General features: G+C 41.8%; 2 protein-coding genes across 2 annotated transcripts in view; both read right to left on the bottom strand.

Annotated features, from left to right (window-relative positions):
* The window catches only part of LOC136445764 (polycystin-1-like protein 2), a 20,661-nt gene extending 16,762 nt beyond the window's left edge, over window positions 1–3,899 (bottom strand). Inside the window, exons 1-8 of the mRNA XM_066443902.1 lie at window positions 3,896–3,899; window positions 3,360–3,479; window positions 2,650–2,841; window positions 2,216–2,274; window positions 1,888–2,031; window positions 1,071–1,214; window positions 473–569; window positions 1–24 (exon numbers count right to left, since the gene is read on the bottom strand). The exon at window positions 1–24 is cut by the window's left edge and continues 146 nt beyond it. Coding sequence (XP_066299999.1) covers window positions 1–24; window positions 473–569; window positions 1,071–1,214; window positions 1,888–2,031; window positions 2,216–2,274; window positions 2,650–2,841; window positions 3,360–3,479; window positions 3,896–3,899 — 784 coding nt within the window. The remainder of the gene's footprint in view (window positions 25–472; window positions 570–1,070; window positions 1,215–1,887; window positions 2,032–2,215; window positions 2,275–2,649; window positions 2,842–3,359; window positions 3,480–3,895) is intronic.
* A 1,312-nt stretch (window positions 3,900–5,211) lies between these two features.
* Window positions 5,212–11,218, bottom strand: LOC136445763 (E-selectin-like). The gene is made up of 11 exons (XM_066443901.1): window positions 11,127–11,218; window positions 10,551–10,658; window positions 10,029–10,117; window positions 9,345–9,521; window positions 8,480–8,697; window positions 8,081–8,228; window positions 7,110–7,336; window positions 6,521–6,686; window positions 5,965–6,162; window positions 5,436–5,633; window positions 5,212–5,252 (listed from the first exon to the last, which is right to left on the bottom strand). The coding sequence occupies exons 1-11, from the start codon at window positions 11,216–11,218 to the stop codon at window positions 5,212–5,214; spliced, it is 1,662 nt and encodes a 553-aa protein (XP_066299998.1).
* Window positions 11,219–14,252: the final 3,034 nt, after the last annotated feature.

Genomic DNA, 14,252 nt, shown 5'->3' with positions numbered 1-14,252 from the left:
GAGACGCTACGGTGTCCACAACGGCTACAGACAAAAATCAACTTTATTGCACAACAATGGTAACGGATACAATGTATGGCAAATTGCTGAACATATCAACATAGGATCTACATAATAAATTAAAATGATCAGAATACACAGGAGACTTTTTGCGCATTAAGCCATTGTGTCTCAGACAATACAATCTCTTTTTCAAAGAATGCTAGATAAGAATATTGGCCTAGATAAAAGGAAATCGAGTCAGTATACATGGCATAAGAAGTTTGAAAGTCTATATTCTCGTCTTGGGGAGAGAGACCATGTTGGTTTCTTAAAGTGATCACATTCATTAACATCTTACTCTCTTCAACATGGGTGTGACATCAGGTACAACAAAACACACATAATATCAGGCTTTTGTCCTATAAATAATTCATACCAGTTATTTATATATATGATACACCATGGCGTCTAACAAAAGAGTGTAGAATACCTGATGCCTTGGGAGCCAGTTCTTCCATACTGGCCCCTTCAAGGACACTCTGCTTGATGGAATCTGTCATCGCTCCCACCACATAACCACCCTCCGCCTAGAAAGATAAAACAATATCAATATCAATAAGTGAGATGCAAATCCTTTAGGTGTAACATGATACATTAGGCTTCAATTTTAGAACCTGCAATTTATTCAATAGGAGAGGAGAAAGAGCAACAAGGTGTGCAGCAAATTTGTAGTAATTAACTTTGCCAAGATCAGGTTTTCGGATGCGTGTGTGTGTGTGTGTGTGTGTGTCTGTGTGTGTGTGTGTGTGTGTGTGTGTGTGTGTGTGTCTGTGTGTGTGTGTGTGTGTGTGTGTGTGTATGTGTGTGTGTGTGTGTGTGTGTGTGTCTGTGTGTGTGTGTGTGTGTGTGTGTGTCTGTGTGTGTGTGTGTGTGTGTGTTCTGTATGTGTCTGGTTCTGTATGTGTGTCTGGGTGTCTATGTGAACAGCACAACTCGAGAAGTCGCAGATGGATCTTCATATTTGGTATCTTTGTAGATCTCGGCAAAATGAACAAACGATGTAATGCCAATCAATACAGTATAGTCACCTGAGCGTCCAATGACAAGGTCCCACACTTGGAGACGACAGTGTTGAAGATCATGACCATGGCGTCAGTGGACTCCTTGGCGGATGATGTACGCGACATTCCGGCGAGGATTTTCATCGCCTGGGTGCAGGTAGTGGAATCGACCTACAACAGCCGAAAACGACCTAGTAAGTTTTGAATGTTGTAAGCAAAGCTTCCTTGGCCTAGCTGACGAAATTACATGTATCTTAACTATTCCTAGTACACCATTTCCACTGAGGTGGCGATCGGTGAGCGACCAAAACTCTCATTAATAGGCCATTGATACAGGATTATATTCTGTAAGTTTTGAGTGTTTTGTGTTGTCTTTCAAACCATACTTTTACATCGTAAGTCATAGAAGGTAAAGGTATTCCCATTGTTGAGGCCGTAGGGGCAATGGGTTGGGGGTTGCTATTTACGGTGTCTAGACACGATATTGCAAGACGGAGCCGATCCCTCTCCTTCCACCGTCCTTTACCTCCCCAACCGAAGTCAGGTACCCAATTTTACACCTGGGTGGAGTGAAAATCGTTCAAAGTACCGTTCCCTATCGCACAACATTGGTGACATGTCAAGGGATCCGAACCCAGAACCTCTGGATTCTGCACCAAACTGCCTTTCCTCTACGCAAACACGACGCCAATCATAAATCATACAGATACAATTTTGGATTCTCAACTGTCACCCAGCGGTTTCTTTGCACCTTAACCTTCTCCCTGCTGCCTAACTCCGTAACCAATAGAGAATGAGGTGCCAAACGGCTACTTCAGTGTGCTAAAGGTTAACAGCGTCTTACCTGTCTGTCATCTGAAGAAGAATCTCCTTTCCCCTGCTCCTTTGGTGGAATGAGCTGATCCAGTATCTTCCCAGGATCGTCCTTGTCGAACTGCAAGTCCGTTATGGTCTTTATGGTAGGTAGAGGGCTGTTCTTGGTTGTCTCCTGCAAATATGCAAATTAACCCTCCGTGTTAGTCATTTTCTGACAGTAGTCGACACCGGCAATACCCAATGATGAAAACAAAGTATTTCAAGATGTTAAGGGATTTGCTGATATACACTCAGCCTACGTTAGATTTGATATAACAGGACATTTGAACATTTCAAAGTAAATCAAATTGCCTTACGTGTGAAACAAGAGTCACAGTTGATGTCGGAAACGGTCCCGTAGTTTCGTCCGCTTGTCCTGGAAATAGATAGAAAATAAAGTTTTAACGCTTGAGTGTGTAGTTTAACAATACAGTAGGAACCATTAAATATAGCATGTTGTTTGCACCCTCACATTTCCTTTGGCTAGGAAATGCTAGTGCTGCTTTACACGAGCAGCCTGACAAAGAGAAAAGAAATCGGCGAAGACCACAAATAACCCGGAGACACATGTTACAAAGAGGACTCAACCAAATGGGGGTGAACCTGAAGAACTTGAGCGGAAACCGGTACCTTGCTCGGAATCGCCCTGAGTGGCAATGACTTCCCATCCAGTGTGCCACTAGGCACAGGAGGATCTAAGTCTACGTTAGTTATTACCTATTGAAGAAAACATTGTATAATCATGATTTACCCATGGCATCACCCGGCGGAGTTGAAGCAGTGGACGCCTTGAACGGAGTAGTTGGAGAAGCAGCAGACGATGTGGCCTGTTCAATGCTGTCAGTGGATGTTGTTGCTGTTGGGGTGGTGTACTTCTCCGTGGTTGGTGCCACCGTGCTCTCTGCTGTTGTGATGCTTGCAGGTGTGGTGGTTGCGATGACCTCTGTAGTTGGGTACATAATATATGTATGTAAGGGTAGACATTGCGATCTGGCAGAATTGGTGATTCTACCGGTAGAGATCGTGATCGGAGTCTGTATCTCTACAGATAGATAATGCGATCACAATCTCTGCCGCGAGATTCTGCCAAATCGCAATATGCTGCATACAGTTAATTTTCATCCTCAGGTAATGTCTGAAACAATGCAAAACGTTTGTTAGACTGAAAACTTACACATCAGAAAACAAAACTTCGGAGACCTCATATCCCTGTGGAATATTTTGATTATGCAAATAGCAAATCGGATGGTCTGCTGCAGTGCCAAGGTCACAGACTAGGGAGCCCAAAATCGACCTTGACCTTCGCCTTCTTAAGACCTCCCTACATAACAAATACCATCACAATACGCCAGGCTGCGACCGCTGAGAGACCAAACATTTGACAGGGTCAGACGTATTCAGTTTTGGTCGCTCAACGATCGCTCAGCGGTCGCCGTCTAGTGAAAAACGTGGCTAAATTACCTGTACATGTGACGCCGTTTCCTGTGAACCCCTCCAGACAGACACAATGGTACGTCCCAGGCTCGTTCACGCAGTAGGCGTTCTCAGAACAGGCCAGTTTACTGGAACACTCGTCAACGTCTGCCGATCAAAACCGAAAAAGGCACGCAAATTTGTTATTTGCCATCCTAGGTGCAATGCGTACAATGTATAATAGTACAATTCCACTGTTGTCTAACACTTTTCTCACCTGGCACATAAATGTAGTTGATTAGAACACTGAAGTCCTGCTTTCGACGTCAACGTCACCATTCCAACTTCTATTCACACTCTTTATCAACGTGGTTTACAGCATTGTGAGAATGACCCTTTTTTCTAATGCTTTCACGTTACAACAGGCATATTCTACATGTAAGATTATTACATTAAGGGATTTTCTTGACCAAAAAAATGAAAGAAATTAGATATGTAAAAGAATATTGTTGTATGCCACTTTGTAGAACGTGGAAAGTAGAATAGGAGGTTTTCACTTTTGTCTAATCATTTTACTCATCTACCCATACTTGTGACTAGATAGACCCAATTCACACTTGAAAATTTTCTGCAGGACGTACGTCAACGACGTACGATAACGACGTACATTTTCGGTGTACGGCGCCTTTTTTTCCTGGGTGTGAATCGGCCCCGCGCGTCGTACGACTGACATTGTTATGGCCCTAATTCAGACCTGAGTACCGTCTACTAAGAATGGTGTTTAAATGATCATCACCTTTACATCCGCCTGATCCCATCGCATAGCCCGGTGAACACCTGCAGTCGAAGGAGCCGTTTAGGTTGACGCATGCGGCGTTCTGTCCGCAGATTCCTGGGCTCACTTCGCACTCGTTTATATCTGTGTGAACAGATTCGTGGACAAGTGTCAGAAATGTTGTAATAATTGTTTTATGTATGGGTCGTTTGTGTGTGTGTGCGCGCGCGTGTGTGTGCTTGTGTGTGTGTGTGTGTGCGCGCGCGCGCGCGCGTGTGTTGGTGTGTGTGTGTTTCTATGTGTATGCGTGTGTGCATGTGTTTGTCGTGTGCATGTGTACGTATGTGTGTGCGCGCGTGTGTGTGTGTGCATGTGTGTGTGCGTTTGTGTGAGTGTGTATGCATGTATTTGTGTGTATATGTATGTACGTGCGCGTGCGCGCGCGCGTGTGTTTGTATGTGCGTACGTGCGTGCGTGTGTGTATGTGTATGTATTTGTGTGCATACGTGTGTATGTGTGTGTGTGTGTGTGTGTTCATGTACGTGCGTACGTGTGTGTGTGTGTTTGTTGGTATGTATGTGTGTGTTCGTGTGTGTATGTTTGGTGTATCTAAAATGTCATTGAGAGCTCCTAGGCTCGTCAGCCTATCAACTTTCCTGCTGTATGACAGGGGTATTCGGAAAGTCGTATTTCTGACTTGAAGTGTTCTTGAACATGAAAAGACACGACGCACCTGTGCAATTGGGAGCAGGTGCACTCCAGGTGCGGTCCACCTGACAGGTTCTCCTTGCCTCACCGACAAGACGGTAGCCTGAGTTGCAGGTGAACGCTTGGACGTCCTGGTAGAAGTTAGAGCCAGTCATTCCGCCGTTTACAGGAAGTCTCGTCATCGGGCACCGTACACCTGCAATATGGAGAAAGATATTGACTTTGTTTATTTGGATGCACCATTGCAAATTGTACAATAGAAGGGACACAAAGCAGGTGGAGACCATAAAACAGTAAATATAATGCATATGAATACATATGATACATTCACATGTAACAACAATTATTGCAATAAAAGAATAGGATGATATATTAGATATACATAAATTTTCATAATAGTTGAAAATGTGTATGTTTTTACGTCTCATCCAGGTAGAAAGTACACAGTACAAAAGTTCCTCAAGCAAATGGGTAGAATTTTTTTATTGTTTACAAAATCTACCAAGTTGCTTTAGTAACTTTTGTATTATGTGATTATTGGTTGTTGTTTGAAAGTGTTCATTTTGAATGTTTGACATCTCAAATAAAATGATGCTTTTGCCATTTTACGATTTCCACACCAGAAAAAACACAAGCCTTACGTGTGCACTTTGGGAAACTGTTACTCCAAGTGCGATCTGACTGGCACGTGGCGCTTGCCGCGCCTTCAAGCTCGTAGCCCAAGTCACAGGTGAAGTGTACCGTATCCTGATAGACGAAATTGACCATGTCGTGGTAGGAGTCGGAACCACTGGTCACGCGACCGTTTGCAGGGACGTCCGGCTGCGGACAAGGCACAGCTAAAACAGGGAGAACGGCATTTGTTAAGAGTTAAAGTCCCTTCCGTAGCATATATGGTGCCTATGGCGGCGAACATCTCCGTTCCGACCCCCTTGGGCCACACATCTTTGTGCAATCACTACAGTAGGGGGCTGGTCTATTGATAATGGCGTGTGATCAACTTCCATACTCCTTTCCCGAATGCAGCGCTAAGAAAGCAGAATGCACCATTTCTCAAGTCCTTGGTATGACATTTCTACAAAGGTTGTTTACATTGAATGACCTCTTAATATGCAAAACTAGATATTCGTATTTTTAAGTTTTTTTAACCTTTAAGACATCAAGTCTTACCTGCACAAGTGGGGAAACTGCTAGTCCACGAGCCGTCTGCCTGGCACGTGAGACTTGCCTCACCTGCAAGCTTGTACCCTGGGTTACATGTGAAGTGGACCGTGTTTTGGTAGATGAACTCGTCGCTGACTTGGTTGGAATCGGAGTCACTGTCCATTGTACCATTTGCAGGAGCGGTCGGTCGCGGACACTGTACAACTGACAGGGAGAAAACATCTTGAAAATAGTCTGCTGTGAAATTCTGTTTTCTCCATCCCGAGATGGCAAACAGCAAGAAGACATGGAAAAAGCAAATCGGGTAAAATACCTTATATAGTATATTCGATTTCGACATGACTATGAGAGAGGTTTCCTGACACTTGTGTAACTCCCTTGTAGATAAAGGTTTTTAAGTTGGCCCCAAACCAATTTCTGAAGTCGGGTGGTCTTTCTGACTTCTCCTTTGTCTTACATCCCGAAAACATTTCAACTTTGCTTTCCATTTTTCCTTCTCTGCCCCTTCTCATTATCCCTTGCGATTTAATGGTGTGTCTTAACGTCCAGACAAGTGACGTACCTTTCTGACAGATGAAATGGTTGTTCACGGCACAACTCGTGGCATTCCATTTGAATATCAACTTGGGCCAGATTTCCGCGCAGTGCTCGTCAGCGATGTCTGGTTGTCCTGGGTACCAGTTGTTGTAGGCCGACATGTTACTACCATCGCTCCACTGCCATTGTCCCTTAAAGTTGAACGAAAGATGAAAAGATAAGACTTACAATACAAGCACATCAACAGTAATACAGTTTTCTAAAGATATTGATTTGTACATGCCATGCCCAATTCCATAACTTTAATTTCCATGCGCTCGATCTTTAACTAGCCTCTACCAGGCTCCGTGGATCGCTGGAAAAATAGTAGAAATTGGTCAAATAGAGTGAATAGTATGCTATGGGAGTCGGTCGGCCATTGGGTGAGCCACCTATCTTTCCAGCGATCTGCGTAGCCTGGTAGAGGCTATATTTAGCGTCTAGTCCACCAAACATGTGTAGTCGATCACTAAATGTTGATAGGAGATCTGGAATGCTAGTGTAAAGACTAGAATACAGTTTTAAAAGACATTACGAAGTCAACTGTTTAAAATGAGAGGCACACTGTAGCTTACATCAGCCCTAAGGTCATCTAAACCAATCCAGATATGGCTTAGATCGGTGGTGCCCGTTTCCATTCTGATGAAACGCTCGACGTTATTGGTCATTGCGGCAGTTTTCATGATGACCAGATTTGCACCTTCCTCCTGACAGGTTTCCCTTGCGTTTTGGTACGGTTTCTTTTCGTTGGAGAACTTCAAGCACGTTTCGTTGACCCTGGTGTATCCATCCCGGCAAGAATCTGTATTTCAACAGATAGAGATGCTGTTGAAATGCATTGCTCATCACTGAATAATTTATTTGGGATGACAATATTCTAGTTCGTAGGCAGTTATGTGGCGCATCTCTCCAAGTCACAGAGCATATGAAATACATACTAAACATTGCTATGATACATATTTCAACACTGATGATAATAGATTATGAAGCTGGTGCAATGATTGGACGTGCAGAACATGACTTGAAGTGAGCACAAACTGTATATAGTAAACGTATTTACAGTATTTTGACCAGGAAAGAAGATTTCGACAAGGGAGCAGGGAGCAGTTTCACTTGTTTCCGAGTAGACTGTAGCACACTCATTTCCACCAAATGTAAAACAATTTACAAATATTACACACAAAAAATAACATCAACTGGAAAGCCAGCAGAATTGATAAGCAAAATGAGAATGAGTAACAGATGCACAAGATAGTGTGCCTACGTCCTGACAACTGACGAACCTTTCTGACAAATGTAATGGTTATTCGCGTCACTCATTACTCATTACTCATTGAATAATCTATTTTGGATTACAGTAAGCTATGCAATTCTGTTGAGCACCTTAAGTTTCAAAGTTGTCTACCCACGTAGCATATAAAGAACACTGCATGTGATGCATATATCAACAATAATTCCAAAGCTGGTAAAAATTAATTGCCCACATTAGGTCTAATGTGAAACAGATGTACAAGATGGTATGCCTACGTCCTGACAATCGACTTACCTTTCTGACAGATGAAATTATTATTCGCGTCACAATTGTGGTCATTCCATTTGAATATCAACTGCGGACGGATTTCCGCGCAGTGTCCGTCAGTGGCCCAGTTGTTGTAGCCCGACGTGCCACTAGCATCGCTCCACTCCCACTGTCCCTTAAAGTTGAGAGAAAGATGCAAAAATAAGATTTACTATACAAGCACGTCTATAGTAACAGTTAAGTCTAATTAGAAAACATTTCTTTAATTGATTTATACAATGTAAAAGCCAGTTCAATTCCATCACTCCAACATTCGTGATTTTAATCTTATCTTTATTATCCAACAACTAGATGGGAGAGCTAGAATGCAGTTTTGAAGACATTACTTATTCAACCATTTAGATCATCGTAAAAACTACAGCTTACACTACGTCGGTCCAAACCAATCCAAGTATGGTCTGATTCAGCAATGCCCTTGGCTCTGAGGGTGTTCTCGATGAATTTGTTCATTGCGGGAGTTTTGATGACGACCAGATTTGCACCTTCCTCCTGACATGTATGCTTTGCGCTCTCGTACGGTTGCTTGTCGTCGGAGAACTTCAAGCACACTTCATTGTACCTGATGTATCCATCCGGGCAAGGATCTGCATTTCAACATACAGAGATGCTGTTTAGATGCATTGCTCACTGAATAATTTATTTGGCATGTCAGATATCTAGGCATTGTATACTATGTAATACTTGGGCTACACAAACAATGCAGCTAGCGTTCAAACTAGTGATATTGTTCCCAAGACCTACCTACAAACCAACTACCATCGCGATCCATCCAGGTATCAAGATGTTCGTAAGCTATATTGACCACAAATATCCTGAAACAAAAGCACACAGACACACACAGACACACACACACACACACACACACACACACAGACACAGACAGACAGAAAGACAGACATTGCTATAAGAATGATTGCAGGTGGCGTCAAGGCACTTAACACGACTTTCCTCACTTCACTCAGGTGTAAATGAGTACCTAGCTCATCTAGGGTTAGGGACGTCCCTCGGATAGGACGTTAAATGGAGGTCCCGTGTTTGGGGAGAGCCACACCCGCGCACGTAAAAGAACCCACCACACCTTTTGAAAAAGAGTAGGGGCATGCCCCGGTGTGCGATGGTCCAAAAACCTACAGTTGGCCACACATGGGTTCGCCCTTAGTAATAGCCTCTGGCTAGTAGGGCAACATGCCAAACCAATAAATAAAAAGAATAATTGCAAAACAGTGCCTACTGTGGCAGTAGAAGTCTGTGCCGCTCCATGTCTGGTCGGCCTGGCAGGTTCGTTCCGCAGATCCAACAGGCACGAACCCATCCTCGCACGCGAAGGTCACGACCGCTCCATAACGATGGTCGCTGGTACCGTTGACGCGTCCATGTGCAGGGGGATTCGGTGCTCCGCAGGATTTTGCTGGGAAACAATCAAGTAAGAATAACATGAGAAATGTTCACATCGTAAGAAATTGTTCATCCATCTATATCTCTGTATGTATGTATGTATGTGTGTGTGTGTGTGTGTGTGTGTGTGTGTGTGTGTATTTGTGTGTGTGTGTGTTTCTCCCTCTCTCTTTGTGTTTGTGTTCATGTGTGTGTGTGTGTGTGTGTGTGTGTGTGTGTGTGTGTGTGTGTGTGTGTGTGTGTTTATGTGTGTTTATGTTTGTGGTACTACGTGTTTCTGTATGGGCGTGTGTGCATTTCTATCTATCTTTGGATGTGTGTATGTATGTGTGTGTTTGTGTGTGTGTGTGTGTGTGTGTGTGTGTGTGTGTGTGTAAATGTTTGTGTGTATTTAGTTCGTTCTAATGTTATATTTATCAGTCTCTGCTGAGACCAGAAAATGCCAAAGCAATGAAAATAAATGGGGATCTTCCTCCGTCACATATCTAGCATAGATGGTAGTAAACATATGAGCACTTACGGACACAAGAATCCCCGGATTCTTCATACCCATGGCAACAGTAGTAGATCGTATTCTTGCATATCTCTGCTCGGTATGCAATGCGGTGCCTACAACGGACACACGAATTCAGTCATACAAGCGGTGGATTCTTTTCTTGACAAAGACCGGTTTCGTACAATCGACAATTTAGGCAAGTCAAATTCTTTGTGTTGGAAATAGCACTTGAAGATACTTTTTTCACATGAATTCAGTAAGCCCTTTATCTATAAATGTAATTTAAACAGTTTAGACGTTGTCCCTTTAATGCCAACTTGTCGGATCTAGTTCCCTTTATACAGCATGAGTGTATCTGGCATATTAGTACACGTATAATGTATGTAGAACCCTATACAAAGCCAATGACAGACTATGCCAGATGACAATGATACAAGCTACAGCATTTCTAATTTGATGACACGAAACCTGTTTGCTAACTACCATAGACAAAAGAGAAAAGTCATGGAAAGCACATGTAAATTATTAATCTTTGAGTACACGTACCTCGGGCAAGAAAACCAGTTGCCCCATCCGCTGATACAAAAAACCGTGTACTCCTGCTGGTACTCTACTTTGCAGCCGTACTCTTCAACCCTCGAGCACACGTTGTCCCTATATAGTTCCAAATAGTGTCCGTCAACCAATCTATATTTTCAACTCGCATTTGAATCATTTAACAGTAATGTTCTGTGGTTTCATACATAAACACATTATGCTGCACCTTGAATACCATTTAACGTTACGTTTCTACATAAAACTGCAGGTCAAAACAATGCGTATACACAACGGTAATCTATTGCCGTATTGACATACACATTGTTTAGATTCCATGTTATCTGTTAGAAGATCTCTGTATTTGCAGGCATTTACATTGAAAATGTTTAAAACGGATTGCAGGACATTGATATGCACTTTGCACATCACAAGATGGATTTGGGCCTAGAAACTGGAAATACGAAGAAAAAATATGTCACTTAGTTATGATTGCTTCTTTAACTTAATCTTACCATTCTACCACATATCAAGTGTTTATCGTTTTCATGAGACTGAAAAAATACAGAATCGCTTAGAATTCCTTACCCTGACAGTGACTTAACCACATCACACTGCGACAAGAACACAATGAAACACACGAAGGTTGCTACCAACGGATGTGGACATAGTCCCGTCATGACGTTGGTTTCAACTGTGCTTGTCTAGGGCAAATAGAAAGTATATATACAATATGAAAGCGCCGTCGTGTCTAGGCTATGTTAGAACTGCATATTTTCTGAACCATCACTTCTATCTTGTCAAGCAAACGTGCAAGAAAGAAAAAAAACTCCCTGTTTGCTACCTTTGTTCTTAAGCAAATTGCAGTAAAATAAACAAGAATATAAAACTACTGAGAAATTAACAATATGAAAGCGCTAGATTCTGATAAAGCTACGTCATCTGTGAACGATCACTTCTATTTGATGGGTGTCAGGCAATCGCCCATGAAATAAAAACTCCTGCTATGTGCGCTTACCTTTGTTCTGAAGCTAATGTTACGACACAAAACGCACACACACAAGACAACCAACAAAAATACAAAACGACTGAGAAAATAAACAGTATGAAAGCGCTATGTTATGTTAAAGCTACATCTCTCTGGACCATCACTTCTTTTTAACGGGTGTCCTGCAAAGGTACAAGAAATAAAGACTCCCCGTGTACTTACCTTTGTTCTGAAGAAAATATTGCGAAACCCACACACACAATAAAACAACAAAAGCACAACAAGAATATAAGACTACTTAGAAAGTAAAAGAAAGTATGAAAACCCCACATCATGTTAAACATCATTGATATATCTGAACCATTAACTGTGTTCAACGGATGCCAGACAAACGTTCAAGAACGAAACAAATTCCCCGTATGAGCACTTTTGTTCTTACCCAAATTTTCCTAAAAACACGCGCCAGAAAACGAACAAAGTATAAAACTACTGACGAGTACTGAAAAATTAAACAGTATGAAAGTAAACAGTATGAAAGAGCAAGCTTAAAGCTACATCTGTAAACCACCACTCATATTTAACGGATGTCCAAGCAATCATACATGAAGTAAAAATTCCCGGCGTGTTATCTATTTGGCCGTGCATTTTTTCTGATAAAAAATGTCACGAAAAAATTATAAAACAAAAAAAAAGTACAAAATAAACATAGGTTAGCTGTACATTTTCTTTGCCACTTTTGGGGGAAAAGAGGCACAAAAGTACATGCGCGCGAAAAACAGCAGTCATAGAATTCCTTCACGTACCTTTCTATGAAGTGATGCGACACTCGTAGTAGATCGCCGCGTAAAGCCCGGCGGGCGACCTCTCGCTCTCCTCCCGTGTGTTCACAGCAGAATATCCCCGGTAGAAACAAACAAGCAAACAAACAAACAAACAAACTCCCAAGGAGAGAGGCACACTCAAGTGCACCCCTGACGTAACTGCACCGTATGTCCAACACAGCGTGGTTGCTCCGACACTTAAAAATAAATGAATAGAACTCTGACAACGAAAACTTTCCCTCCAAGAGGAACGCGACCGCTACATTAACTCCAACTGTGACGTCGCCTACGGAATTTATCTTTGCCACTTCGCTGGCAAGGCGAAACCATTCCAACAATAGGTAGGGGAGATATTGACACCAAAAAAAACGTAGGGAAAAGTCAGCGATATACGCCCAAATTTAACGCTTTCGAATATGATGTAAGTTGATGTTAAAGAATTGTTCAGGATCTAAAACTCGTGTTATGAACTTTATTTTCTTATTTACAAAAGATATAAAAATCATTTTAAAATCATCACCCCTGCACGGACACTGTGCAATGGTACGGACGGTGCCTTTGTTGTAACTACGTGCAAATAACTGACGAAAACTAACTACGTCAACGCAAAAAGTTATCTTTCCTCAGTTATTTTTCCGACTAGTCTAATAAACGCTAAAATGATTATTTTTCAAAATAATTTTACAGTTATTATTTCATTGCTACTCCTCGACTGAATATTTTTTTGGACGTCGGTAGTATGATATGGATTAAAGACACCTGTGGCGCATCAAAGTTCTAAATTGGAGTTAAGTGATGAAATTTGAAATATTAATGACAGCGGCTACGGCATAACAATACTTGGGTCTTACTTTGTAATACCCTCTACCAATTTCCTGGTGTCAATCATATTTTCAGTCATAGAGCATGTCTTATTAGATAGATATGATGATAATGATAATGTGTAGTGATGTGCGACACACATGCATGCAGACATAATAAATTACCACCTTAGCATTGAAAATCCCAAATTCTCACAAAAGTATCTGTTTATTGAGTTGTTAGTACATTTGCCCAAAAAGCATATTTGCGGGTGTGTAAAACATAGAATTGCGTGAGTTGGTTTAACACATGGGCTGTCCGCTGCTGAAATATTCATGATATAAGCCACTTTTACAATGGGTGAAGATTACCCTTACACTAACATGATGATTGCTACCATCAAATTACGGAGCGCGAAACACGCACGGTGCCGTAAACTAATCTCCAAGCAGATGTAGGGAGAAATTTCATAGCGTTTTCCGACGACAGCCACTCGCGTGTTGTGGTGACTGGCTATCAAAAATGTTATGATCTTTCCCCTCACATCTGTTATGGGATAAGCTTTGAACCAGGTTCACCATTATTCAAATTGTTTATCTTTTAATAGAACAGCATATCGGGTGAACACTTTAACAATATGTTTTTTCTTAAGCGTATTGGGAGCGTTTAGGAGAAATTTAGGGTAGAAGTTCAAACAGTTTATACGGTACATTTCTAAAAGTTTTCTTTTTTTGTAGCAACGAGAACGGATGAAATTGTAGTCATGGCAAGATAGCAGGGTAGTCTGATATGGAAAATATTTTGCGGCACAATGAACTCAAAGAACCTTGGTAGAATATTGAATACAGAAATGCCACGTGCTACGCTTGTAATAAACAGCATTGGGGTTCACGGAAAACTCCTGAATTTCGTGCCCCTACCGCAAATGTATATGAATATGTCTATCATAATTTCTGGAACATATTTTTTGGTCAGTTTCTTTATTTTTCTCAAACGTGATAACAACATCCACACGCCCTTGTTTGTAAATGTTCTGTCAACCATCTCTGTACTGTCGTCATGACGATGGAGTCAACACAGGACATGCGCTGGAGTTAAGTGATG

This window comes from Branchiostoma lanceolatum, chromosome 12, assembly GCF_035083965.1.
Source record: "Branchiostoma lanceolatum isolate klBraLanc5 chromosome 12, klBraLanc5.hap2, whole genome shotgun sequence".
NCBI lineage: Eukaryota > Metazoa > Chordata > Leptocardii > Amphioxiformes > Branchiostomatidae > Branchiostoma > Branchiostoma lanceolatum.
This window is presented reverse-complemented; position numbering and strand designations above follow the sequence as displayed.